The sequence below is a fragment of the Passer montanus genome, unplaced genomic scaffold (genome assembly GCF_014805655.1).
Source record: "Passer montanus isolate IOZ18808 unplaced genomic scaffold, ASM1480565v1 scaffold26, whole genome shotgun sequence".
Classification (NCBI taxonomy): Eukaryota; Metazoa; Chordata; class Aves; order Passeriformes; family Passeridae; genus Passer; species Passer montanus.
In genome coordinates, this window is record NW_024367261.1 from 8,388,214 (window position 1) to 8,415,917 (window position 27,704).

General features: G+C 40.7%; 2 protein-coding genes across 3 annotated transcripts in view; one reads left to right on the forward strand and one right to left on the reverse strand.

The window, feature by feature from the left end:
• Positions 1-9,515, reverse strand: part of DCDC2 (doublecortin domain containing 2) — a 55,026-nt gene extending 45,511 nt beyond the window's left edge. For both annotated transcript variants that reach the window (XM_039712203.1, XM_039712202.1), the window contains exons 1-2: positions 8,114-9,515; positions 3,830-3,881 (exon numbers count right to left, since the gene is read on the reverse strand). In XM_039712203.1, the coding sequence (XP_039568137.1) occupies positions 3,830-3,881; positions 8,114-8,508 (447 nt within the window). In that variant the 5' untranslated portion in view covers positions 8,509-9,515. The remainder of the gene's footprint in view (positions 1-3,829; positions 3,882-8,113) is intronic.
• On the forward strand, positions 8,733-27,704 carry MRS2 (magnesium transporter MRS2). The gene is made up of 12 exons (XM_039711996.1): positions 8,733-9,071; positions 14,405-14,668; positions 14,810-14,950; positions 16,468-16,504; positions 17,182-17,294; positions 17,713-17,886; positions 18,543-18,673; positions 19,355-19,471; positions 22,700-22,852; positions 23,954-24,071; positions 24,837-24,950; positions 25,913-27,704. The coding sequence occupies exons 1-12, from the start codon at positions 8,733-8,735 to the stop codon at positions 26,021-26,023; spliced, it is 1,812 nt and encodes a 603-aa protein (XP_039567930.1). The 3' UTR covers positions 26,024-27,704.

The following is a 27,704-nucleotide window of genomic DNA, read 5'->3' on the forward strand; positions in this document are numbered from 1 at the left end:
CTATGATACTAGAATAATTTAAGTTTGAAACATGGAGGAACAGGAAGAAACACAGGATTTGCAAGTCTTCAAAATATGATACTAGAATAATTTAATTTTTAATTTTGAAACATGGAGGAACAGGAAGAAACACAGGATTTGCAAGTCTTCAAAATAATTTTATGGCACCTTAAATGCTTTTGGGGAGAATTTTTGTGGTCAGTTCATATCTACCAAGTCTCAAACATTGTATTTTCTACCTCACACTCCCCTGTCATGGTGCTTGCCTCTTCTGTCAGCACTGGACAACAGGAACCAGGACCTGTCCCAGGACCTCACCAAAACCACAGTGGCCAGCTGACATACACTGAGATTTGCCAACCAAGTACGCCTGGTCCACAAGACCCCCCAGCAGCTGCTGAGTGATGGGCTGTACCTGGAGACCACTGGTAGAAGACATTCTGCCAGTCACATTTTCACTCTGCAGTCACACTTCATCACAGGCACAAACACATTCTGTGAAGCTCCCTAGAAAGCAAAAGCACTTTACTCAGTGTCCTAGCCCATGTATGTGTCTTCCAGAATGTGACCAATGTGCCAACTGATAGGCACTGGACCAGATAAAGAAATTTAAAATTATAAAAAATTCAGATATTCACTCAAATCCTTGTGATTAGTAAGTGTTTTCACTAGGGAGAGATGTTCTGGAGGTGTATACAGATACAGATATGGAGGTCATACATGTAGGATAGCTTTGAGGAATCTTTACTAGTCCTCTGAAGAAACATTCGTAATTCGTATGAATTACGTAAAGAATTGGTAAAAACATTGATTATTCCATTCAACAAATACTCCATTTAAATGTGACCGCACCTAAACCAAATGATAAAACAAGAAGTTGCAATCAAAAGGAATTGTGGAAAAATAAAATAAGTTTATGTAAAACAGTGAAAAAGTGATTTATCACTGGGAAAATGTGATTTAGTTTTGTTAAAGCTGCCCACACAATCACCTTGGCCTAGAACTCCATAAGAAAAAGTGAAGTGCAGACAAAAAATGCAACATTCTTACTACCAAAGATCAACGGAGGGCAAATGTATCAACAGTAGAGTAGCTCTCTGCAGGCCTACTATGGCCTTCTGATCACAGATGCTGTTTCATACAGACAGTAAAACCTTCCTTTTTTCTCTCAGTTGCGAGAGACTGGTTAGTCAATATGAAAATATTTCTGCTTTTCTTGGGTACCTGTAATTCTTTGCTGTTACAGTATCACTGGGCAAAGTTTATTTACTACAGTGACTAGTTTATTTACTACAGTTCAAAGACTAGTTGATCAGAAGAAGTCAAAGAAGAAATGAGGCTCCAGCTGAACATATTTTCATGAAGCAAAGAGAGTTTAAAATAAATAGCTGCCTACAGCATTTGCAAATGCAAAAGCTCAGTTGATTCTTCTTCAGCTTGCCCAGCCCCAATGGTGAGTAAAATTCATTGTTTTGAGTGCAGAGGGAGAGACCATCTAGATCAAACAGTGCCTAGAGAAATATAGATGTTCAGACTTTTCTCATTATAATTGGAAAATAACATTCAGTACCTTTTAAAAACAATTAAGCTTATAATAAACAACTGGCAACTCTGTTGGTCTGTATTTTCTCAAGAGATCAATTGTGAGATTCCTCAAGCACATGATTTAACGTGTATTTGGATTTGCACATCAGCTTTGGTATAAAAGAGATCTCTCTTGAAAAACAAGTGGCTCAGTTGCCAAAAGACGTGATGGATGGAAAGACACCTGAGAAAGTGTTTGTAACAAAACTTTAGCTTGGGTCAGGATGAAATCTTTCTACTATTCTGCCTACTAGTAACACAAATCTTAAAATTTTGAGACATATTATTGCAGCATGATGGCTCTGCCAGAGGATTTAGACCACATCTTGAATATAAATTTTTACTTGCTTAATTCTAGTTTGACACACATGTTCTAGTTATTTGCAAATTTAAAGTAATGGAGATGTTGCCTTGCAAGAAAAACATTAAAGTGCTCCCAAAAGCAGATGTCAAGCATTTGGCAGTTTAACTAACACAAAAGAAAACATACAGCTGCATACAAATACACAGTGTACATCTGCTGCATAAAGTTTTCTTCATTTTGACTCCCTGAACACTAACCAGAATCAGATATTTGTAATTGTTTTAGTGGCGAAAATGCCAAATTACACGTGCTTGATAGAATCAGAATCAATACCCTTGTACTTAAGCGGGATAGGAATAACACTGCCTCTCTTGGTCCTACAACAAACCTAGGGTTTTGATTTCTAAGTGAACATCTAAAAAAAGAAGTAACTTGGGACTTGCTGCCTCATATCATTTTAACAGAAACTAATTTAGGAATTAAAACTTCTGTTACTAGTCCCCTGAAAGTTCACTCCCAGGATTAAATTATTAGGGCATAAAGACAATTGTGTTATTCATAAGCCCAGATAAAAATCTGTGGACTACCAAGATGTTTAATTTCATTTTTATTACTTCTCTCCCCAAATAAATCAATCATGTTAAAGTTAAATTCAGCACAGGGATTTAAGTTCTCCATAGGGAGACAGTGGAGATTGCAAACATAAGTCAAATATTAAGAAGAAAGCTGTGATAATGGAGGGTTTATACTGGATTACTTCAAAGCCCTGAGACATGGCTGAAAGTGTTAAGATAATATACAATGAGCACTTATTCCAGACAAAATAATAAAAGCCTCTTTTATCAAACATGCAACTGTAAGTAAAAAAAACTCACAACTTCTAAAACTGCACACATTTTCTGTTATATCAAAAATCTTCTAAGGATTTGCATCAAAATAATCAGCCTTAAAACCAGCCTTTAAAAAGCAAGGTTGTAGTTGTACTGATAAGTATCCAACTAAGAATAAATCTACAGGGTAGTCGTAGCAGCAGCATATCAAATCTTCAACTTGAATTTGATCTTCCTGTTCAGTGAGTCCATTCAAAAAAATACAGGTGACAAATTATGCTACATTAAAAAATTGTTGTATTACATAGCTTCTGAATAAGAAGTATCTGAATATCACACTAAAGGTTATTAGGGCAATTTTGAGGATGTTGTAGTGTCCTACAGTCTGAAGACACCTGCTATACAAACCACTGAATTGCTGAAAATGCAGCCCAAGAGCACAAGGCAAAAGAAATTGACAAACAAGTGAGCTGATCCTTCTTGTGAGGCAGAAGCTGTAACTCAAATGTTTGCTGGGAGTCACTGCTACCTCCATACACAATAAAACAGCAAAAATAATACAGAGCCACACATCTCACACAAATCCACATGATGCTTTTTGAAGCTTGCAGTTATCTCCTCCAACTACAGCATAAGTACTGCTGAAGAGAAACAACTGAGCTTGGCAAATTATAGACTAGATCTAGTTAAAAGTTTACACTGCCATTTTTAAAACAAAAATATCTCTTCTTCAGAGGAAATACCAAGTTTTGAAGAAAATTTTCTGGTCCAAAACTCCCAAAAGTCTCATTCCCACCTTTATTTTTTTTTTCTGCAAGTACAAATCTCCCTTAGGTTTATGACCAGATTCAAAGAAGACAACAGAAGATCTTTTTTCGTACTGAGTTTTTAACTGGATGTGGCAATTTAGAAAGCTGAGCAGAAGACAGTCAGTATATCAGCTCAGAGCAACCAGAGTAATAATCACTGAAGAAATAAGTACAGAATGGTAGATATTTGTATTATTATAAAATTAAATAAAATAAATGTACAATAAAAAATCTGACTTAAATGCAGGCATGTCACTAACATAAACTGCAGGTTTATTTCTTCAATATTTCAGCCATCCTACCTCATTATTGACTTCAGCAGGTTTTTTCTTTGTTTCTCCAATGTCCAAATAGCTGTGGAAAGAAAGCAGGTTTGATTATTTACATCTAACTTACACAATACCTAATATTCTACACTTTTCTTCACACATGAAGGTTTTAAAACTTGTTATGCTTCAAAATAACAGAAAAAGAAAGTAATTATAAATATTAACTAACACTTAATGTAAATCTTCAGGCTAGCCTTCTGGGTTAATATAAAAGACAGGGGAGAACCAACCATCTACCTTCAAGTCACTGGTGATTAGAACAAACCATCAATAACCCCCTTGTCAGAAAGAAGCTCATATACAGCTGTGAGGTGGATCAATAAATCTCAGCAGAGTATCACCTTACGAGAATTTTCAAAGTCATAATCTTGCCTCTTAGTTTCTCACAGTAAGTCTCTGATAGATTGAAGTTTTGCCTGCACACCCAAGTTTAACTCAGGGCATCAGCTAAAGTTTAAAAGGATTTATACCATTCAGGTTTCAATAGAATGTGGACATATCTGAATATTTAATTTCTCATGGCTGGATGAACCAATAATAGCTTCATAATTATTTTATGGAAAAAATGCATGCCTCAACTGGACAAGCAAACAAAATACATTTCTTTGGACAATATTTTGTTATCCTTGTGATATTCCCTGATCTCACTTCCAGTAGGAAGTTGCTTTACCAGGAGTTTCAGACTAGAAGACCTTATTTGAGAAGTCAGGTTTACCTAAAGTCAAGCACCAGAGCAAGCTCACGAAAAGACCTCAGATCTCACAACATCTGCAGCCCTTCAGTAATGTAATGCTCTGTACTTAATGACTGGGATTAGATTCATTTGCCAGAAGAAACTTTCCTACTTGGCCAAAGTTAAGAATTCATGAGGCTTCAGTGAAGGTGCAAAAGCAGGAAAGAGGGGGAAAAAAGGAAAGAAAAAACATAATCCTTTCTTTGAAGGAATGACAATCATTTATCAAGGGACCACAGAATGGTGACAGGAATTTCAAGGCTTTGTTGTGAGGGGACAGACAGTAAGACACAGCAAAGCTGCCAGGCCATGCTTGAAAGTGCACAATTTTTTAAAGCCTCATGTTTAGTAACCAATAATAACAACTGTTCCAAGCTCTCGGTATAAAAAGGAACCAATTCTCTTTAGACCAAAACCAAGAAGTCTTACAGCCTACAAGACTGAAAAGAAATAAGTGCCACAGGCAAAATGGTTCCAACAGCCTGCTACTGACTGTGGTTTTGTTTTCGAAGCACCTGTGAATTACATCACCAAGAACTAAGAAAAATGACAAAGAAAAGCAAATATATAGTCAAAGGCTTAAAATCATTGTGCTGAAGTCTGGGCATTAATTCATCAAATTTCAAGGACCTGCAAATCTGAAAAGTTCTAAATAAGAGCAAAGGCTTTTTTTTTTTTTAGATGATGACACTCAAAAAAAAGAACTCAGACCAAAAATTTTACAAATTCATTCTCACTTACTGAGAAAGCAGAACTGCTTCCAACCCATGGCTAGCCAAGCCAGCAATGAAACTAAAGCATTGTTTAGAAAGACACAGCTGGAAAGAGGACATCTGCCACTGATGAATGAGCACAGATACAAGTAAATGGGCAAAGGGAGGAGGATGGAGGAGTAGCATGTTGAAAAAAAGCTAAAAATCGAAACCAGCTCCAGCATAGGCAGCCTTCTTTCAGGAAGCTGAGAGCTGGGGAAGAACTCCACAGGGGTGCAGCCTACATGTGCATTCTCACTCACCACTGCAACTCCAATATACCAACACACCTTACCACATATACAATGAAAATGGGTGTGTTAACTTAGGACACCTTTAAATGACAAAACAAGCTGGAAAACTTGTTATATGTTACATTAAAAATTACCAACATTGACTAAAAATTCCTCCATTGAAGAAAATTCCTACCTTTTTCTCCCAAAAATCATAATTTCTAAATACTGATATTTTTATTTTATTTTAAAAATTATTCAACAGTTTATCTAGAATATATGCCCTCAGAACTATCAGCCTCAAAATGTTAAGAGTCAGGGTTTGGCTCATGTGCTAAAGGTGAGCACAGTTTATTCTTGAATTCCCTGTGAGCAAGAAAGAAAGAGATTCACTTCTCAGTGTAAGGCATCTGAGAAGAAGCAAATGCACTGCTTGAAGCTGAACAATGACACTTTCAACTTCTGCTACTCCTTGAATACTTTCCCCATTACACTCCCACAGCTCCCACACATGAGTGCCACGAGCCTCCCTTTCAAAGTTCAGCCCTGCATAGTCCATCATAGCAATTAATATATCCAATAAGAATCACTGGGGGAAAATAACAAGAAATTTTTTTTTTAATATCAAACTGCTTGCTGCCATCAGACCAGATTCAGATCCCTTAAGGCAGATGCTTTGGTCTGTCACACTGTAACTGTTTACCTGTGACACATACAAACATACACATTTTTCTTTAATTCCTTCACTTCCTTCCAGAAAGCTGTTCCTTCCAATTAACCCTTCCTCTCCTCTGACTTTTCTGTACAAAATATCTCCCTAAATACCATTCTATCTACAAACCAGTTAAGAACAACTTCAAGATTAAGCCCTTCAGCTTCTTTTTAATGCTCATAAAAGCACTGTCAACATTTCCAGGACTGTGTAAACAAATACTAATAAGTGAACAACTCCAATTCTGAATACAGAAATGGAAAGGATCTCAAGTCATCCCATTTATCCTCTCTACAGCACAGGACTAGGACATATTATCAAGGGATATATAAAACAGCATGGTTTTAGCTAGTCACTTAGGTTGGGTTTGCTTTCAGTATTATCTTTGTTGGCCTTAAATAATTAGGTACCTTGTTGAATGTTGCAACCATAAAAGTCTGAAAAAGTCTCACCATAAAATTTTGACCATAGTGTAATCTGACCAAAAGAATACTTTTCCCCACGCAGTATAAATCCAGAGTGCCCAATTCTCTAAACAGTGCATGCTAATGCCAAACTATTACTTACTTTCTTGTAGCCTATCAAGACAAAACACATTTAGGGAGGTGTAACAAGATGTGCTGATAACTTAACAATTTTAAGCTATCCACAGAATCAAAGGATTTAATATGAAAAAGAAATGGTAGGTCTCTATTAGCGTTGAGCGCCGCATTTAGCACATAAAAGAGTAAGTACTGCTGGAAAAGGGCTTATATTTAGCCTGTCATACATCTTTCTCTCCGGCTTTCCTCCTGAAGTGCAAGAAGCTTTAATAAATCTTTAGAAGCAGCTAGTGACAGAAATGGTAAGGGTGATGATAGAGATCCTGTTCATTACACAGAAAGTTTTGTCCTGAAACATAATGTGCCACTAATGAGCTCTCCTGAAAAATATAATGTCCTCAACTCTACAGAACCAAGATGAGGAAGACAGTGTAAAGGTGGTAGTTGATGATATGAAATCTCAAACGGCTCTGGAAAGGGGATGTTAATTTTGAGATTCATTTCCATAAATTCAGCTGTAGGAAAAATGCCCACAAAGACAAAGCAAAAGACAGCATGGCCAATTGAGACCATGACACTCACTGACAGAATTAAGAATAGTTACTGATGACATTCAGAGCCACTCGGGAAATACACCTAAAAGCCCTGACCTCCTTCACATTATTCTCCCAGTGACTCACTAGAAAACAGACAAACTGGCAGCTTAATTCTTGGTGTCCAGGTAGGAAAAAGAATGTAAATGGTCATCTTTTAAATAACAGGAGAAATATTAAAAGGCTACATACGTGCCCAAAATGAACAGAAGTGATGGAGACACAGATACCTGGGTAGAATACTTTAGAATTTTAAAAAAATAAACAAGGAAGGAAGTATTGGGTATTGAATTCCCAAGCTCATCAATTTCGTGGCAGGACTGTCAACGCTCCACCTTTTACTGCTTTCACTGCGTTACCCCTGAGCACAAACACGGATACTGGCCCTTCAGCTAAGCACAGACATCACAACAACATGCCATTCCCTCACGTCCTTCGGGTTAAGGGGTTGTTTCTCCTTTTCTACTGTCATGTCAAGGAGTTGTCATTGTGTGACTCATGGCACGAATACCCTTTCTGGGGGTCACTTCTAAAGCTCTTTTCCTTTTGCCCTGGGTCACAACTTCTAAGTTCTCCTTCTGCAATGACTCATAAAAGGGACAGGGTGAGGGGTCGTCTGAAGCACTGCCACAGTGCCAAACCCCAAAGGCTGCTATTAATTTCTGTATAAATCTTACGTTTCAGCCACTCACTTGAGCTTCTTGAAGGCCTCCCTGCCACCAGCCACGTACTGCTCCCCACTCTGGAGCTCGTCCAGCTGTCGGACACGATGCCCACCCCGGGGGGTGTAGATGTTTCGTACCGCTCCAAAGGGCGCCTGCACCCCGCCCGTCACCTCTTTCAGGAACACATCAAAGTTGGACACTTTCTTCTCGTGGATGACAATGCGGCGCCCCGGGAAGAAAGGGTCCCCGTTGCGATACACCAGCACGCTCTTCACGCTGGGCTGCGAGAGCCACGACGCCTTTGTGCCAGGACTAGCCATGCTGGCGGCTCCGTGCGTCCTGCGCAGCCCGCACCTGTTCGCCCGGGAGAGGCTCCTGCCCGGGCGCCCCGCTGGCCCTGACACCGCCCACGCCGGGCACATGGACACACCTCCCGGGGAGCGATCGCGGCCCGCCGGGGCCTGGGCTCGGCCCTGCCTAGGCTGTACACAGCGGCTCCTCCCAGGCAACCAGCGCGGTGCTCCGGGCGCCGGGGGAGCGCCGTGCGGGGAACGCCGACCCAGGCGGGAAAACGCGGCGTGACACAGCCGGGACACGGACTGCCGGGGACCCGCAGCCTCGGGGGCCTTCACCCTCCGGCTCTGCCATGACGGGAAGCCCTGCCAGCCTGCTTTCCTTGGGAAACTTTACCCCGCGTGTGCTCGGCCTGCCCGCCGGGCAGCCAGCCGGGAGCCTGCCAGGAGCCTGCCCGGCCCGGAGCCACCGCGGGAAGGAGGGAGAGGGGCGGCATTCCCAGAGGCGGGCCGCGGGGGCAGAGGGAACGGGATCCGAACGAGGGAGACAGGGAAATCCCCGCTCTTATTACTCCTGCCCGGCCGCCGCCTGTTCCCACAAGGGACGGGCCGGGCTGGCGGCGGAGCTGCGGCAGCGCCGAGGCGGCGCAGCGCCCGCACGGCGCTCTGGCACACCCTGGGGACAAGAAGCCGTAAAACGTGAGAGAAAGTAAAACAGAAGTGCCTTCAACTCAGATGTAATTCCTTTAACAACCTCTTTCCCCCGCCGATAGCCTCAAGTCTGAAAATGCACTAGACCTTCCTACTTGAATTTGTGTAGTGTACGGTAATGATTTTCTTTTCAAATGGGTTTTAACACGCGGGGTGGAAAGAATTTTCTTTCCTTTTATCTTGCTTCCTTTGATGGGAAAATTACCCCCCTGCTGTGAGTTACAAAAGAGCAGTTAACCATTACAAAAACAGCAATTTCAGGGTGAGGGCAGTCAAACATGCTACTGTTATTGGTTAACAACTAAAGTTCCCCACTCGTTCCTGGTCTCCTTCTGATTAATAAAGGAGAGAACCAAGCATTTACCATCCTCGAATTAATACTGTTTAACATTGAACTACTGTAACCTGTAAGGAAATTTCTGTTATTAAAGATACGCTTTTGAGTAAAAACCTAAAATGTTGATGACCCTCACACTGCTCTGCATTCAAGTAATGATATGTCAACTATCTGCTATTTTATACCAGATTCTACCACATTTAGTGATCTTAGGTCTAATTTGTAGTCACACAACATCTTTGACATAGGAGTAAGACACTGAATATTTTGTTGGTGCACCCATTTTGACACTTTTGATACTTCAAAATACTGTTGGTCTTTACCTGTGGCCACACTAGTTGCAATCACTTTATGGATTGCAATAAAATGTCCCTTAAATGGCACCAGAGCACTGCTAGACTTAAAGCAGCCTAATTTTGGTGAACATCAAAAATCTTTGTTTTCCATCTCATTTAAGTACAACCGCTGACCAAAGCTAAGAAAAGGTTGGACACTTCAGTCCATAATAGCAGTGCTTTGAACCATGACAGTTTGCTCCTCCCAGCTTTTCCAAGGTCTGACCTTTTATTTCCACTATTGTTTCACCTTCTAAACCATTTCCTATCACATTCTCAACAGCAAGGAGTTAAGCTGCTGGACCCACTGACATGATTAAGATAAATGCAGAGACACATAATCTCTTTATGGTGGAGCAACATCAGACCTCTCATCTTACATGAGGCTGGTGCATTACATGAAGTCTGTCAGGTCCTGTGTCAGGATCCCCTGAGGTCACACAAGGAGCATAACATACACTAATGCTGGGGGATGTGATGAGAGCAGAGCCATGGCATAATGTAACATCAAAGAGGGTCACTTTTTCTGCACCAAAATGCCATGAGACCTCTGCTATTTCAGAACAAGGAAAGATCTTGCAGCTTGTTGAGGGCCTTGCCAGCTATGCTCACTGACAGCAAAACATGAAGTCAGGAAGACAGAAATGTGCTGAAGAAAAGACCAACAAAATTGACAGAATGGAAAAGGATGAAGTTTCTAGACATAGAATAAAATTCAGCTTATTCTATTGCACACAGTGCTGAGAATCACATTTAATAACTCTGTGCAGCTTATCAGAAAATCAGACTAAGCAATAACAGCTACTTTATTCCCAGCTGTAAGTCTGGAGTAGCCAAACTGTCTGCACTGGCAGTTTAAAGCACATAAATACCAAGTGGTTCAGCTCACATGCACACACTAGAAAAAGTAAAATACCAATGCAGTTGTAAATTTTAAAGCCCATGTTATAGCAAATACATCTCCTTGTTCAATTGCCAGATTCAAAACTCCTTAGAATACCATGATCAAGTATTTTTGCTTTAAAAAATACCTTAGACAATCACAGTTTCAGCCACAGCTTTTGACTACACAGGTCCTATCCAACAGTATTCTTGAGGCAGCCAAGGATTACATAGGGAAAAGGCTTTAGCAAACCTTAGAGGCACAAAAGGAAATGGTTCTCCATGGAAAAAAAAATTCCAGTGGGTTACCTTAAGTAAGGAAAAGGTTGAAAGACACCTTCCATGTGGTCTTGGTATAGAGTAATGAAAGTGAAGTCATCCTTCTTAAGCAAAGAGTTTTCAGAGTGTTGCTGTAGCTACCTTTGATCAAGGGACCTGATCATCCTGATTCACTCGTGTAAGAGCAATACTGTAAACATGAGTGGGGTTTTTAGGCAATTTTTCTATGGGGACTTTTCTGTCTCTCTCTTCTTGTGTAGCACTCATCATCCACTCAATACTTATGTACTGTCTGGTAGCAACTCTAGTTTTTTTTGTTAATTTGCCTTTTTGTTTGTTGTTCTGGTTTTTATTTTCTCAATATGAATAAAATTGCACACTTCTTTTAGGAGAAGAAACAGGTCATAGGTACAGGCACATATTTGTATATAAAAAAAGATTGATCAAATGGACAAGTTATTCACTGAGAACTGTCTGTAGACCAAGATGCCTTTTTACCATAATTTTACCAAAAAGTTCTCTGAGCTTTTCTTCAGCAGAGATTTATGAGGACCTCTCTGATGATACCTGTGTTTTTCCTTGGTGTTTCCTTGGTGTTCCTTTGCACAAAGCCCAGCTGCAATCAGAGCTGTCCCCCACGTCTGTACTGACATTCAGCTGGCAGTGCAACTAGTTGCTCGTGTCATTCAACCTCACAAATAGCTTCTGGTTTGGATGGCAGTTTCATGACTAAGCAAGCCTGTGCTGGAGCTATCCTTTCTTTTTGGCTGAATGAAGAACAGTCATCATGCCTGTCCTTGTCACCTTCAATAAACAGCAGATGAGTTTGGTGCACTATTTATTTGATGAAATTCAGCAAACTGCTCCCGAAGGTCGGCACTGCAGGACAGATACCTGACAGCGGAATCAACAAGCAGCTTGTTGGTATTTAGAGCTATAATAAATAGATGCCAGTTCTAGATCTGCAGTTATCTTTTGTCAGCAGCAGTGTAAAGTCAGACATTGTATGTGTGCTTTATGACTTGTCCTGGCTGCCAGTGCACACCGATGTGCTGCCTTCACTTCTAAGGAAGTTGGGGATTTTGGTTATTTTCTTTTTCCATTTATTTAGCAGTTGGTGACACTTGGTTATTTTCTGCCCTTCCAGACAGTCACAGTGGTGGCTGACAATGCAGTGTAATGAGCTACAATGCCAGTGCTTACTTTGGCCTGTTGGATCAGGCATAGCAGAGTTTGTATCAGTACAGATTCAGGGAGAAGTTACATCATCTTATTTCCTACACTTCTGTTGTCTTAGCAGCCAGAAAAAGAGATGAAAAAAGGAAAACAAACAGATCTACCCAGCAGCTTTTTCTGAAATGTCAGCTGTGTAAGACTTACTGCACATTCATTTAATGTAAATTTCTGGCAGATATCCTTTAGATGCTTCCCTCGTTTTTGCATTCCAACATGCAGAGCCAACATAAGCTGCCATTAATTTCCAGCAATAGTGTGCACTGGTTTCCTGCCTTCCTCAGGTGTATTCTGTGTCTGGTATTTACAAATATTAAGTATCTCTGACATCCAAGAAATTAAATTAGTGTTGCACATACTGCCACCTGCTGAGATTAACCAAAACCAGAGCTAAAATACTCCTTAGAGTAGATTTCAGCTTTTTCAAGTAGGATAGGGACAACATTTGCAGACAGGTGAGGTTACCCTTTAACTGAAAACATCTGATGTCTTCAGTCTACATATACATGCTGTCCATAACCACTGAGGAACTTCATTGAATTACTTGCTTGTGAGGTCGTTCACCTTTATGCAAGGTGTATGATGGCTTCAGTCTACATATGCATGCTGTCCATAACCACTGAGGAACTTCTTCATTGAATTACTTGCTTGTGAGGTCGTTCACCTTTATGCAAGGTGTGTTTAAACTATCCTTCTGATTCTGTGCATGTCAATCCACTTGGAACAAAGGCTTATCTGTGTATGTTAATGTATGTATGTATGTACAAACAAACATAGGTCATGCTTGCATGCATAGGTCATCAGCTGCAGGAAAGAAAAGGAGTTGTTATAAATATAGTGTTGTTACAAATATTCTGATAGTATAATTGTTATAAATATTCTGATAGTATAATCATATAAAAGAGTTAGTTATTATTACAAGTAGAAAATGGCAAAGTATAAGATATAGCAATGGTAGGAGTACTGTGTTTAAAATATGCAACCATAGAAACCTCATCAAGAAGTCATTGGATATCTTATGTTTTGTTCAAGAAACTATGGAGACCATCATATACAACAGCTACGCTGCTCGGAAACCCCCTACCTTCCCATCTTGATTTGAATGTCAAGGATGCCTTTCAGTAGAGCTCAGCAGAGATGATCAAAGATTGTCTTAGAGTACGAATATTAATGAAGTTATATAACTAGCAAAACCAATTATTGTAAAAGTTAAATTTAGGAGCGGATGTATTATGCATAGTACATAAAGCAACTTATGTAATGATGACTTTGCAAAAAAAGTATGTAAAATGGATGAATTTTGTTTACTAAGTGGGACACATTTGGAGCAGTAATCCTGTGTATTCCCAGTGCCCAAAAAAAGAAGGGTCTGCTTATTCACATCAAATTGGTGTTGGGTAAGTTTCTTTTGTCCTGTTTGGTGACACCCTTGTTTTCAAAACTCTGACCAGTGTTTAGATTTGTGCCTTCCTCTTGGAGCAGCCATGCTGCACGGATCATTTCATTAATCACTTCCTTTTTTACTTCCCTGCTGAGGATTAATGAGTCCTCCAAGTACATTCTGATAACATGTTCCGCTGCAGGGTTTGGATGCAGGCTTTGCTTCCAGGACGATTTACACACTTCAGCAGGACTAGCCAAAGGACCCCTACTACCTGCATTGCACTTTTGTACATGAAAGCTGCAGTTTCAAAAGGATATACAAGGATACAAAGGATATACAACAGTGGAAGCTGGTGTGCTGCTAATGAAACTTTTACATCTCAACCACCCAGGTTGTCTCTATCTTAGACACAGAAATAGGATAAGGAAATTTAATTCCAAGACATTTGATGGAGTCAAACCTGTACTTCACTTGGGAAAACCCCCTGTATTTTAGAAGATCATCCGGAAGTGGCCAAGTGCGACTGGGAAAATCCCAGCCACAGTAAAGTGTGCTCACATTATAAGCACTGCTGGAGCTGGGATTTTAAGAACACTTACACCTTTGGGAACAGTTATCCATTGAATTGGATTTTCAATTAGGACCTACCTCATTAGAGGAGCTCAGGTGACCTTTATGGGGTGCTTGGGTTTGTTTGGTTTTTTTTTCCCATTCTCACAAATCATCATGTACAAAATCCTGTTAATTTCAGTGGGATTGAACACAGCCTGGGTGAGCTGGTGCGAAGGATCTGTGCATATACACAACACTGGCTACGAACATCCAGGGCGCCACTAAGTTATCTCAGAGCGTTTACAAATACAGAAATACAGAAATACAGAAGCGGGTCGGCAGGACCCGCAACTCCAAAATCGAAAACGCCCCAACCTGCCCCCCTGGCGGTACCGCCGTAGCCGCTCTCCGGGCAGGCCGCGCCGGGACTGCCGTCACCCCGCCGGGCTCCTCCTCCTCCGTCTCCGCCCGGGCTCCTCCCTCGCCGCCGCGGACGCGCCGGGAGCGGTGCCGGGCCGAGGGGCCGAGCGGGGTCGATGCTGCGCGGAGCCGCGCTGCTCCCCCGCGCCCTGGGCGGTGAGCGGCACTGCGGCGTGTGGGGACACCCGGGCGGGGGCAGCGAGCGGCCGGGCCGGGAGAGTCGGGCTGGGGCTCGGGCTCGGGCTCGTCGGGGCCTTGTGACCGGCGCTTCCTGACGTCTGTGCCGGGGCCTGAGAGCGGGGCACCGCGCAGCTCAGTGCCAAGGGCGGTGTGCTGGAAGTAGAGCTGTGTTCTCTCCCCGCAGGTAGATTTTACCAACATGCTCCCACTGAGACCTCCCAAGCCACCCTAGCCAGCGTGTCTCCTGTTTTTGCAGTGGTGAGTACCTGCAGGCATTTCCGCCAGCGAGGGCGGCCGATGCTAGGTGATGGTGCTTTTCTCCTGTTGTTTGTTTGGTTCCTTGTTGATTGTTTTTTAATCTCAAGGCATCATAAAACCGGATGGATTTGTGTCCGGGAGAACATCCCTAAGTTCTCAATTGTTACTTTGAGCTGCTCTGATTTGAGGACCAGTTAGAGTACACAGTGTTGATGAAAATGCTTTTGTAAGGCCCGGCATCTGCTGGAAGTTCTCTGCCTCTAATTGTGAAGGCAAGTCGACTCTTGGAAGTGTTCCAGTCAGAAGTTTCTTCTTAAGTTTATCAAGGCTTGCTAATACCTTTTAGAAATATTAGTCCTGTGTCTTGATAGCTGCAACTCTAAGCAAACATAGAATTTGGTGAAAAACAAGCTCTCTCTATGCTGTCTTTTTAAAGGCAACTGAAGGCTGTTTCCAAGCTGCTTCATTTGCACATTATGCTTTTCTTTTAAATATATATTTGGTGAAAAATCACATTATTAGTGCCAGTGAAGGAAGATGTGGTCTCCTTGTTGATAACAAAAAGCAGTCATTCTGTTTTTCAGGAAGGTGCCATGTAACCTCCACAGCAGCTCTACTGGAATGGATGCTTAGCTAGAAAGTCAGTTTAAAAGTCAGTAATGTTGGATTAAGCTACACTGTTTATGAGGAAAAACAGTAAACTTCATTATTAATCCAGACATGGCAGTCTTGCCAAGAAAATAATTTTACTAGGAAATACAAGCATTAAGTGAATAATATGAGTGACAGATGCTAAGACAAGAAGTATTTAGGTGCAGGCTACAAGCTAAATAGTATGTCTTTGCAATACTTGATGTGGGCACAAAGCTTAACCATACAGTCTGTGGTAATCTTTACTTTTTAAGTTTTATTTGTAAATTTTTCCGAGTGTTACAGAGCAAATAGCTGTATTTTCAATCCCAGATGTAAGATGCCTTGCTGTTCTCCTCTCTGTGAGATCCAGTGATAAGATGCATGGAAATAGCTCAAAGCTGTGCCAGAGGAGGTTTAGACTGGACATTAGGAAGCAATTCTTTACCAAGAGGGTGGTCAGACTCTGGAGCAGGCTTCCTGGAGAGGTGGTCAATATCCCAAACCTGTCAGCATTTGAGGCATTTGGACAGCATCCTTAATATCAGGCTTTAACTTCTGGTCAGCCCTGAACTGGTGAAGCAGATGGACTGATCATTTTAGGTCTCTTCCAACAGAAATAGTCTGTTCTAAGTCGGATCCTCTGTAAATCACCTTAACAAGGTTTGGGTAGGAGCATGGTCATGCAGATGACACTGGTCACAAACACAGTGAAAGGTGGTTAATTCATGCAATTATTTTGCTTAATTGTGAATAGAGAGCATAAAAGTTGCTTTCTCTTCATAATGTGTTTTCCATTTGGCATCTGTGGAAGTGCAAATAATTTCAGAAATTGATTTATTGTTTTATAGTGGTTCTGTAATTTATTTTTTTTCCCATTCCTCCAGATGAAGTTTGACAAAGAGGGAAATACTACTTATTTTGGTAAGTTTTTATTGTAGTTTTGTTTGGGTTTGTTTTGAGTTCTTTTTTCCTTGTCCAATACAGAAAAGCCCAATTGAAATCTACTTGGCTAAAAAAATTATGTTTTGGATACTTCACTGTGTTTATGTTTGAGTTTATATTGCAGCATTTCTTCTGTTTTGCTGCCTTCCACTGGGCCTATGAAGTTGTAACAACAGAGTTGTAACAACAACTCTGTTGTTACAGTTTTTGTACATTAAGTAATATTTTGAAAATAATGTATTACCAGCCTTCATAGCATCTCTGTTGTTACAGTTTTTGTACATTAAGTAATATTTTGAAAATAATGTATTACCATCTCTCACAGGAAGGTGATTTTTGCTTTGCTTTTTTCTTTTTGACCAACCTTTTGTCTGTCCATGTAGGATTACCTGTGCTTTCTCAAATGAGTCACTTGTTTCTGATATGAAATTAATTGTCGTGGCCAACTTTTTCACTTACATCTAGAATTTTTCCATTCCAGATACAGTCTTTTAAATTTTGTAGAAAATAACTTAGATTGAGGAGTCAGTAGGAGGAAAACCTTTAAGAATAGCTGGGTTGTTTTGTTATGGGACTTGATAACACACTAGGATGTAATTTTGGAACATACGTGCTTGTCCTCTAAGCATCTTCATCTAAAAATATTTTCATGATAGAAAAGAAGAAAACAGAATTGTACCAGGAGTTGGGTCTTCAAGCTCGAGATCTGAGATTTCAACATGTGATGAGCATTGCAACCAGGAACAACAGGATCATCATGAGAATGGAGGTAATGGTTTCCCTGTAGCTGAGTGTAAACCCTGTGTCATCCTTGTGCTTTGATTTTCTTGCACAGCAAGAAAACAGCAGCTTTCTGTGACATGCAGTCCAGCAGTAAATGTTTCTTTGGAACCAGAGTGTGAATTCCAACTGTGCACATTAGTGACCATTTTCCTTGTTGAGCACAGGAGAAACATTACTAACATTGTCACAGAAGTAAAGGCTGGTGCAGAACCTCTTCTCAATCCCTGGCACAGTGCTGTGTCTGAGCCTCTTTGCAGTTAGCATGAGATTTTGTTATTTTCTTACCTGAAATGACATTTGAAGATTGGTTTTATCAAAGCTCAAATCATCAAATGTGCTACAGTATTATGAGAAATCTTCAGTGAGATTTTTTTCAGACTTCTTACATGTACTGTCTTTTTCAGTTCTTGAAGGCTGTCATAACACCAGAGTTTCTTCTGATACTAGATTATCGTAATTTAAGTCTGGAACACTGGCTCCTCAATGAGCTAGCATCTCAGCTGGCTGGGGAAGGTCAACTAGTCACATATTCCCTGCCCTTTGAATTCCGAGCCATAGAAGCAATTCTGCAATACTGGGTGAGCTATCTCATTTTTTTTTTTTAAATGTTTGGGAAGTCCTTGCTACACAGAAAGAGCAATATGACTTTAGACTTGTGTTAATATTTACACATACATGTTTTTTAAATGTATTCTGCACTTCCTCTTTTTTTGTTTTGACCCCTTAGTTCTTATGGTTTTGTGTGTATGTGTGTTTTCATTCCCTTTCCAATAAAGTGCTATTTGGATAAGATGGCTTCACTACCATTTGGATAATTAAGAAACAAGTTAGAATTCCTTTCTAGAGACATGTTGTAGCTGGAATGAAAATCTCAGAAAAGTGCTGAGGTTTTCGCCTCTTGAGCAGGAGGAATCAGGATGAGATTTCTAGCTGTCATTAGAAATCGTTGCTTGCTAATTCAAATGTAACATTTATAGACATCAGTGTTTTAGCTTTATCAGCCTTATTGGTGTGGTTGTTACTGGGTTTCAGTTCACTTTTTATGCAATACTGTGTTGTACACTGGCTTTGTGTTTATGGGGTATCCATATAGGAAGTATTTCCCAGGCACTGGAAAGCATGTTGTATTAAATACCTGTTACTGTGAATTCTGTGTTGAGAGACAGGAGTCAGTTGCCCAAATCATTCTAAATGAATTATTTTAATTCTTATGAAGGATCATGTTGTTATCTAGATCAGCAAACTGCAGGGAAGACTTAACACTTTGCAGCCTCAGATCCTTGAGACACTGGAAGCCCTAGTGGATCCCAAGCTTTTATCTGTGGATAGGAGTAAACTACACATTCTTCTGCAAAATGGCAAGAGGTAACTAAGAATAAGCTGTGAAGACACTAAAAGATGACCATAGAAAATGGCATGCATTAAAGTCTTAGAAAAATGGTATCTGATATTAATTTCCTAGATTACTGTAATGCTGGATTGTGCATCTTATTTGGAAATGTAAAAATCAGTATATGAATTACCTAATGATAAGGGGGAAAAGGGAAAGAAATCCCGAATAGCTAGAAATACTGTCATGCTTCTTAAATAGCATTTGACAAAACAAAATAATACCTAAGAGAATCAAACAGTGTGAAAATCTTCCTCTTAATGTAAACCTTTGTAAACCCATGTACATCTGTGCTTTGAGGTTACTTCTACAGTGCTGCCTTCATGTATTGGCCTCTCTCATATGATAGTGCAAACATATGTGCTTGCTATGTGTTCAAAGAGTGTTTCCTTTTTTGGCTTACAAATACATCCAGAAACACATCTGGATGCCTTTTAGTGTGTGTCTGTACCTCACTGGTCCTCAGACAGATCACTGCCACAGCTAAGTGTGTGGATTGTAGAACATGTTTTGAATGAGCTCTTGCAACCCTACAAGGAAGTCTTCCCTGGCCACTTGGTCTGGCGAGGGTGCTGGCTGGCAAACTCATGTAGAGATTACCTTTGGGCACTGGTGCCACTGGGGATTACTTGACCTTTTGCCTGTTTGTCTTTCAGCTTGTCAGAACTGGAAACAGATCTTAAAGTTTTCAAAGAAACGATTCTGGAGATCTTAGATGAAGAAGAAGTAATAGAAGAACTCTGTCTGTCTAAATGGACTGATCCACAAGTATTGTATGTATAGTTTGAAACCTCATACATTTTTTTTCTAAAGTGTATTTTGTTTGAGAAGAACTTGAACACTAAACTGGATGTTTATTGCTAAAAAACAGAAAGAAAAAGTCTTTATAATTTTTTTTAACCCTAATGCTTGCTACTTCAGAAACTATTGTAGTTGCCATTTTGGAGAGGAACTCCATTGTTGCAGTTACAAATAGTTCTTGACATAACAGGCTGGATCATGTGGTATGTGGTGGGACAGGAGCAGGGTGGCAGAAAAAGCAAATGTTATTTTTCAATATAAATCAACACCTTCTGGGAGCACTTTCTTCAGTTTCACCAAAATAGGGCAGGTTTTAATGCTTGCTTGAATAGGAAAGTATGGTTGCCCGGGGGGCAGAAGCCCAGCGGGGAACCGGTTGTCCAGGATAGCTCTCTGAGGACCAGGATCGCCCAGCGGGGGGGGCTCAGGCACCCAGGCAAGCTATAGTGATTAGCAGCTCAGCTCGTTAGTGATTTCAGCTCTTTCAGCATGCCTGGGGCCGTCACCCTTGGGTATCGTCGCAGCAGACGCAGAGAGAGAGAGAGCAGCGCTGTGTGGGTTCCGCAGGGTTTATTGGGGTCTCCGCGAAGGTTCCATCGACAGCTCTTCTCTGCCGAACCGGGCAGAGTTGGGGTTTTTATACCTTACAGGGGGATTGAAAACTGTCCAATAGTAAGGGTCAGGGGAAAAGTGACCTATGGATATACAGGGAGATAACAGGGTCCGAAAGGCGGAAGAGAGGGGTTTCTAAAACCTTAGTCATGCTGACTTTGGTATTTCCTAGCTCTCAGGCTTCTGCTCTCCAAGGCCTTGCGGGCCTTGTGCCTGCTACAGGAAAGACTTCACACTTCCTTTACTAGAAGTGTTCTGAACGCCTTGCTCCTAGATTCTGCTCACCAGCAGAACCTGAAAGAAAGAGGCCTTGGAGCAACCTTGGGCACCTGAAGAGCAGCATTCCAGGAGATGTATGTGCAGAAACAATCGTATTGCACTCTGGGGTTCTGGTGAAGAACAGCACACAGCAACAGCAGCACTGGTCACTTTAATAAAAACTAAAACCCAGAAAGATAATGTATACAATTTCCAAATATGTTTTGGGCTCTCAGGCATAAATATGTGTTTTATATATATGCAGACAACAGAAGTTATCTTCCAGCATACTTTGTGAAGTTGCTGAATGATACTTTTGCCTGACTGCATTGCCTGTACATTTTAATCCTGTTCACACGGTGTGCAGGTTTGAAGTCTTGCCCTGCAGAGCTTAATCTAAATGTGCAGCAGAAACTCAGTGTTCTAGAAGTGGGACATGGTTTGCATTTCTAAGGCATCTTCTGGAGCAGTATCAGAGGTAGCTCTAAATTCCAGCTGCTCCTGTATCAGCAGCTGGTCTTTTTCCTGCTTTTGCTCACAGCCTTCCTTTAGATGTAATACAGTCTGCTGGCAAAGCCTTTGTTGCCTCACGGTAGACAGTGTGTAGGGGATCTAGGAAAGATCCCAGTGGCACGTTATGCTTGTGTCAAGAGAAACCCACAGGCATCCCTTCTTTCAGACACCAGTAGGAGAGGTAGTAGGGGGTTGTGTGAAGAGCTGTGCTGCAGGATGCAGTGAGGCAGTCTGTGCACAAGGCACACTGGGAAAGACAATCCATGGCAACACATTTGGAAGCACATTGGCCATGTGTGAACAGCTCTTTTTGGATCCAGGATTGATACAAGATAGGTGGTGTTTGGTGAATTCAAATTTGAGTTCATCCTGAAAGGATGTGGAGGAGCCCAGTTAGGCAGATAGTTGCTGTCAGATGTCTTTTGCAGCAGAATGGTGAACTTAGCTCAGAGAGATAAAGCAGGCCTCTTAACTTTGTGTGAAGGAACACCAGAATGTGGAAAACTCTTGAGATAGTTAATGAAAACACATCCAGTGGCAGTTACTTTCATGTCTTTATGGCTGTCTTTATTTTGTATATCCCCAGAGGAGCTGATGTAAACGTAAAGATGCTCATCAAGTATGACCTTGAGCTGAATCTGTAATACTGCAGATAGTCTGAAAGTCTTAGAGCACTTTCTCATCTCCATACAGTGGAAACCTAAAGGTTTGGAGGGCTTTCAAATCAGGTTGGCTCACTCAGTTTCTGCCCCAGAAAGAGAGAAACTAGGTGCTCTGTTAAAGGTCCTCAGGGAGCTTACTTGAGTTGATTTGTAAGACATACCACTTATTTTCATGGAAAACTATTTTTTCAGAGATGTTCCTTTAGCAGTCAATAATGCCAGGAGGAGATCCATTAAAAACTTCAGTTTCCCTAGAGAACTGAGATCATACCACAAAACAAAAAAATATGAACAATCTTCCTGGCTTTGCTGCTTAGTTTCCTTTGCTTAGGCTCTTGTGGATCTCAGATGCCTCATGCCTTAGTTTCATCTACACAATGTATTTCAGAGGAAGGCTGCTGCTCCAGCAGTAGCACTCTGAAGTAAGTCCTCATGCCTTAGTTTCATCTACACAATGCCAGAAACATGTATTTCAGAGGAAGGCTGCTGCTCCAGCAGTAGCACTCTGAAGTAAGATGAAAGTCTTTCAGACTTCACTTAAGAAAGGAGCATCTTTCATTAAGGTGATCACTCCTTGGCTGCTTTGGGATTGAAGACTGCTTTGCAGCAATTGCTGTGTATAGCTCAAATGCTTTACTACTAAACCATTTTAATATAACCTAAACCATCTCCATGACTGTAATTGTTTCTGTATTGACTTTTGGTTAGTTCATTGTTGGGAGTTTTTGACTGCACTGTTATCAGGTCTCACCACCTGAGGGCACCAAAACGTTGATTTGTCAAAATAGTTAGCATTTTATAATAACTCAATAATATATAAATTTTTTTCAACTTTTTAACTTTGCAATATCTGAAAAACTTAAGATTTGTGGTGGTCTGCATACTTTGGGCACATCAAATATTAACTTCGCTTCTTAAAATAATTAACTGCCTATGTTGAGGTGCTGATAAATACAAAAGTATTTTATTTTGTGCTGCTGGAACTGATGGAAGTTCCTCACCAAAAGGTTGGATTTTGTGATGTAGTGTCTAACAGCAATATTTTTCCCCACAACGATTATGTGCCTTATCACATCAGTAATACACTTCCATACAATATGTATGTATGTACATATATGTATATATAATCAGGAAAATATAAATTGTTGCTCACAGTGAGGAGAGTACGTCTGGGATTGACCATGCAGAGGAAATGGAGCTGCTGTTGGAAAACTATTACAGGCAAGCAGAAGATCTTTTGAATGAAGCTCGTGAACTCAGAGTACTGATTGATGACTCAGAAAGCATCATCTTTATCAACCTGGACAGGTTAGCTACCATCTGTTAGATTACCAAAATCTGGAATTTAGACTTTCTTGGCCAAAAATTTTCTCAAATTTTACTACAAGAAAAGTTGGAGTATTCTGTCTTAGTGAGTTTCATGTCTTAATGGACTTGTAGTCACAGCAGCTGTATTGTGCTTTTCTAGTTGTGAACTGGATAAAGCAAAGCAGGAAGATAGCCTAATTAGTGTGTGTAATTAGTATGTACCTCTGTAGCTAGGCACCAGTCTTCCCTAGCAGCAAAATCCATCTTCTTCTAGACCCTTCAGGGGAGCTATCCTATATAGGAAATGTCTGCAAATTGAGAAGCATATTAAAATTCTGTTCAGAAAAGATTACTAGCCAGAGTCTGGCTAGGCCACTCAGGTTTCCAGTACAAGTTACATTATTACTCTGTAGAGTGATATAAAAATCAATAACTCGGGAGCAAGTTTTCTCTTTCTCTCTGTATGCTACATTCTTCACTTTCAGATTTCTTATTGAAAAAGAGTTGTAGCTTGCGTTTGCAAGAACATGCCACTGAGGGTGGGGTTTAGTATTCTTTCTCCTCTACACTGAGGAGTTATCTGTAGAACCACTTAGTGGATGCTGTATCAGGAAACCACAAAAAATCTTTTTGTGGAAGACTTGAATATGGAATTCACCCAAAATGACTGAAGTTTGTAGTCTGTAGCATTTAGCAACTCCATTTTTTTGTAAAATATATTAATTTGCAAGGTAACAATAAATTCTTGTCCATTGTGAATATAGACATAGAAATTCCATCCAGATGGTGGTGAGAGGTCACAAATTTCAGCAGGAATTTACTGTTACTCTATATATGTACCTCTGAGAAGTAAGCAATACTGGAGAGTCTGATGATGGTTAAGCAGATGGTTAAGAACCTTTAGAGGTGTCCAGATGTAGCAATGTCAAAACAGTAGTTTCTTTGTATTGTTGTTTCATGATCTTTGCAACTGGGTTACCTAATTTCAGCATGACTTCCTCTCTTTCACTATTTGTTTTTAGTGCATTTTATATGGAACTTAAGAATTTAGGCAGCAAATAAATTTTTGGGTTCCCTTACAGATGTTTCTCCCTTCTTTAGCCACCGTAATGTGATGATGAGGCTGAACTTGCAGCTGACCATGGGGACTTTCTCTGTCTCTCTCTTTGGACTCATAGGAGTTGCATTTGGTATGAACTTGGAGTCATCCCTTGAAGAGGTAAGGAACAAGTCCTGCATTTATCATAAAATCCTGCTCTTACAGTTTATTTCATATTTGGTACAATTTCATTTTTTCCATGGACAAAGATACAGTGATTGATGTGTTCATACAGTCACTTCTTCTGTAAGCAAATTACTGCATGGCAAACTGCACAGTATTGTATTGCAGCCTTTTTTCTGTGTCATGTCCATGGAAAAGAAATGGGAAGACAAATTTTTGGTTGTATAAGTAATTAATTATAAAGAAGTATTAAAGTTTCCTTAATGATCATCTATTCTGACAAGAGCAGCTTTGTCTTCCAAATACAAGGGTATCTGTCAAGCAGCCAGGGCATTTCCAGCACATCAGAGGCAGTACTCTACTGTCAGTAATTGTTTATATCTAAGCTGGGGAGAAAGAGGTACAGGCTGGGGCAGGGGGGATACAGCTTTAAAACTGCACATGCTACCTTTAGAATAAACAAGGAAAGCAAAGACTTCTTCCTTTTCAAATCAGTTAAATATAAGGGTTGAATTTTCAAACTTCCCAATGAAGGAAGGAAAACTGCATGGAACAGTAACTGAATACAGTAGTGATCCTAAATAAAATACTTCGCTGTGAAACAGCCCTTTTTCCAAGTAAGGGCTTGGCTGTTGATGGTGAAGAGTTTACTGCTTCCTCTCATAAAGGAAGAAAACACTGGTGGGGAGTGAGAGATTATTTTTGCATAATCCCTTTTCTGGAGAGATAATTGGATGACTAATGGGAGTGCTCTGTTGGTAGGACCCCAGGATATTTTGGTTGGTGACAGGGATTATGTTTCTGGGAAGTGGTCTGATCTGGCGGCGCTTACTTTCCTTCCTTGGGCGGCACCTGGATCCTCCACTACCTCCTCACGTACGTATGGCTGGCTGGGCTCCTGCCTCACTCTCTGCATGTACAGTCCATTCCTAAGGCAGAAAATAAGATGGTTTAGATGGGTAGGCCACAAAGCATGGCAAAATTCAGCTCAGGCTCTGCTCCATGACAGAGAAAGTGCTCCCTAGCTGGACTGAAGGAGATGGAGAGCCCGAGCACCAGCCATAGTGAAGCTGCAGGCTGTTCCCTGAGAAGTGCTGTATTTACTTTCACCTGGAAGCCCAAGGAGAGCGGGGGCTAATGGTAGAAGTAGTCCTTGTCCTCCTACCCTCATACTAACTCTGGATCTGTAGTCCCTGACTTTTACAAGAGTAAGCAGAGCTAAAAGGACGATGAGGACGAGCACTAGCTGTAACATTCTCTGGAGAACAGTACCGTGGTTGTGATGTCCTGACTCTCAGTCTGAAGTTTCTAATAGTTTCTTACATACACACCAGTTATCTTTGTCATTGAGGTACTGAGCTCTTGGAAGATTTCCAAAGAGAGCATGTTCAGATTAGCGTGTATGGATCATTTTCCCTATTGACTGCACTTTCCAGGACTTGTGGAACTGTGTTGTCTACCTTATCTCTGCATTGCAATATTTATAGCAGACCTATCAGTAAAGTCAAAAGTTAAGTTGCTACAAGTGACAAAGGGAGGCTCAGATAAACTCCCCTTCTTCTCTCTCCTCTTTTGCTACTAAGAATCAGCTGGCAGTAGTTGTGGGTTGTTGACTATGGCTACAATTTACTAGAATATCCTGAAGTGTAGCTTGAAACCAAGTCCAGCACATACTGACTGACTTGGAGAAACATACTGGGAGGGAGGGAGAAGCTAAAGACACTGTTCTGAAAATAAGGGGAGCAAAATCAGGGTTCAAACATCTGTGGAGCCTTACTTCCTTCTGCTACGTGTAAAGCAGCTTCTCCTGTAATCAGGCTATTTTGTTTCTTGCCTAGGTTCCTGCAGCTTTGAAAAAATCCCAACCAGCAGCTGGAAGAGTGGACATAAAGACGAGTCTTAAAGGAGAAACATTTGGGCTGAGCAGAAGCACATTAACAAACCAGTAGGAACAGCAGGAATGAAGAGACTTTTGTTGTTACAGGGTGGACTTGGGACACTTTCCTTGTATTTGTTCTTCCTTACTGAAAACTGCAAGAATTTCTAAACTTGCTAATTTAATATATATTTTGTGCCAAAAAACTACAATGAAATTTTTAATGCTCATGCACATAAGGAGAGAAACATGAGAGCAAATGCTCTCAAAGCAAAATGCTTTCTATAGTAGTTTCACCTCAACCACATGTATGTGCCTTTAGTTTTCTGTATCACATACATGTACTTACTTTTTGGGCATTCTCATTTGTAGTGTTTCTGTCAAATACTGCTTTGCTTAGTGGTCTTTCTTACAGAGGACAGAATTTTTGGCTTAAAGAAGGGAGCAGTCAGGATTGATCAATAATTCTGGTTCTGAACTGCAGATTTAGGAATCTGACTTCAAAGAAAAATCCACCCCAAGAGTGACTTCTTGAATGGATTTTTAAGGCCCTATTTAATTGTGGAGAACAGGTTTTCTAAGGCAAAAGGCATACCTGCATCTCTTGTGAAGCATGACTTCTAGATTGGCAGCAGTGAGAAAAAAGGAGCAATAAAAGGCTTTGAAATGTAGCTGCTGATCTTGTATATTCCTTAACAATTAATTTAGGCTCCAAACAGCAGTTCTAGTAACAGGGCAAGCAGGCCTGTGGAGAATGCCCACTTGAGTTTTCCATCTGACACTGTTTCAACACACATTGATACTGCTGCAGTTTAACACCTCCTGTTGCCGTAATTCAAATTCTGGTAAAAATCATCAGATGGGTTGTTGGTTTTTCTTGAGGTGGGCTGTGCTTTCTCTCTTCCCTCCAAGACAAAGCATGGACTAGCCTGCACCACAATAAGTAGCCAGGTTAAAGGTGTGGAAGCCTGATGTCCTGTGATAGGCTGAAGGAAGGAGTAAATGCCTTATGGCAACTATTTGTTTTTTCTTAGTACTTCTCTTTAATGGTGTGGTTCTCCACTGGTTTCTCTCAGGTTGTAGAGGGAGCATGAAATGTGTCTAAATCACGTCACACTCTGTCAATTTCCTTTTTGGGATTTTTTAATCTATCTGTAACACAGTGAGCAGCTCCTTGAGTGCTGCCATGTAAATCATTGTATGGCAGGGTTGAAAAGACAGTAGCTGTAGCTGTGAACATTCTTCTCAGGACTAATGAGTCAAAGATGGAAATAAAAAGGTTCATAAATTAAAGTTGTCCAGGCCTGTGATTCTGGTTTGGTTAAAGTCAGTTGTATGTAGTTCCTTTCCAACAGTTCTTCTGTACGTGACTTTAAGTACAGATACTAATGGCATGAGGAGGTGAGAAGAATAATGGGGCTTGTTATGCTTTTGAGTTTTTTTGCTGATTTTTTTTTTGCAGCCTTTAAGCTTAGCAGGTAAAGTAGTAAAAAATCACCCAACTGAGCAGTCCAATGGAAAAAACAATTGCATGCCTTGGCTGATAAACCCCAGGAATCTCAGTGTGTGAAGGGAGATAGATCCTGATATTTTCAAATGAGCTATAGTTTCTTTAGGCCAGAACTGATACGTGTTGGTGCAGCTGTTAGGGAAGCTTTCTCATAAGCTTTTTTTGCAGGGAGGCTTCTGTGAACTCCTTTTGACTCTACCTGTACATAACTGACTCAGAGCACAATAAAACATGGAGTGAAAGA

Bases quoted from the DNA above. Each gene is read 5' to 3' on its own strand.
- MRS2 (XM_039711996.1), top strand. From the start codon at position 8,733: ATGACGGGAAGCCCTGCCAGCCTGCTTTCCTTGGGAAACTTTACCCCG. The intron at 16,505-17,181 runs GTAAGTTTTTAT...TTTTCATGATAG, and splicing joins GGGAAATACTACTTATTTTG to AAAAGAAGAAAACAGAATTG. The intron at 24,072-24,836 runs GTAAGGAACAAG...CTCTGTTGGTAG, and splicing joins TGGAGTCATCCCTTGAAGAG to GACCCCAGGATATTTTGGTT.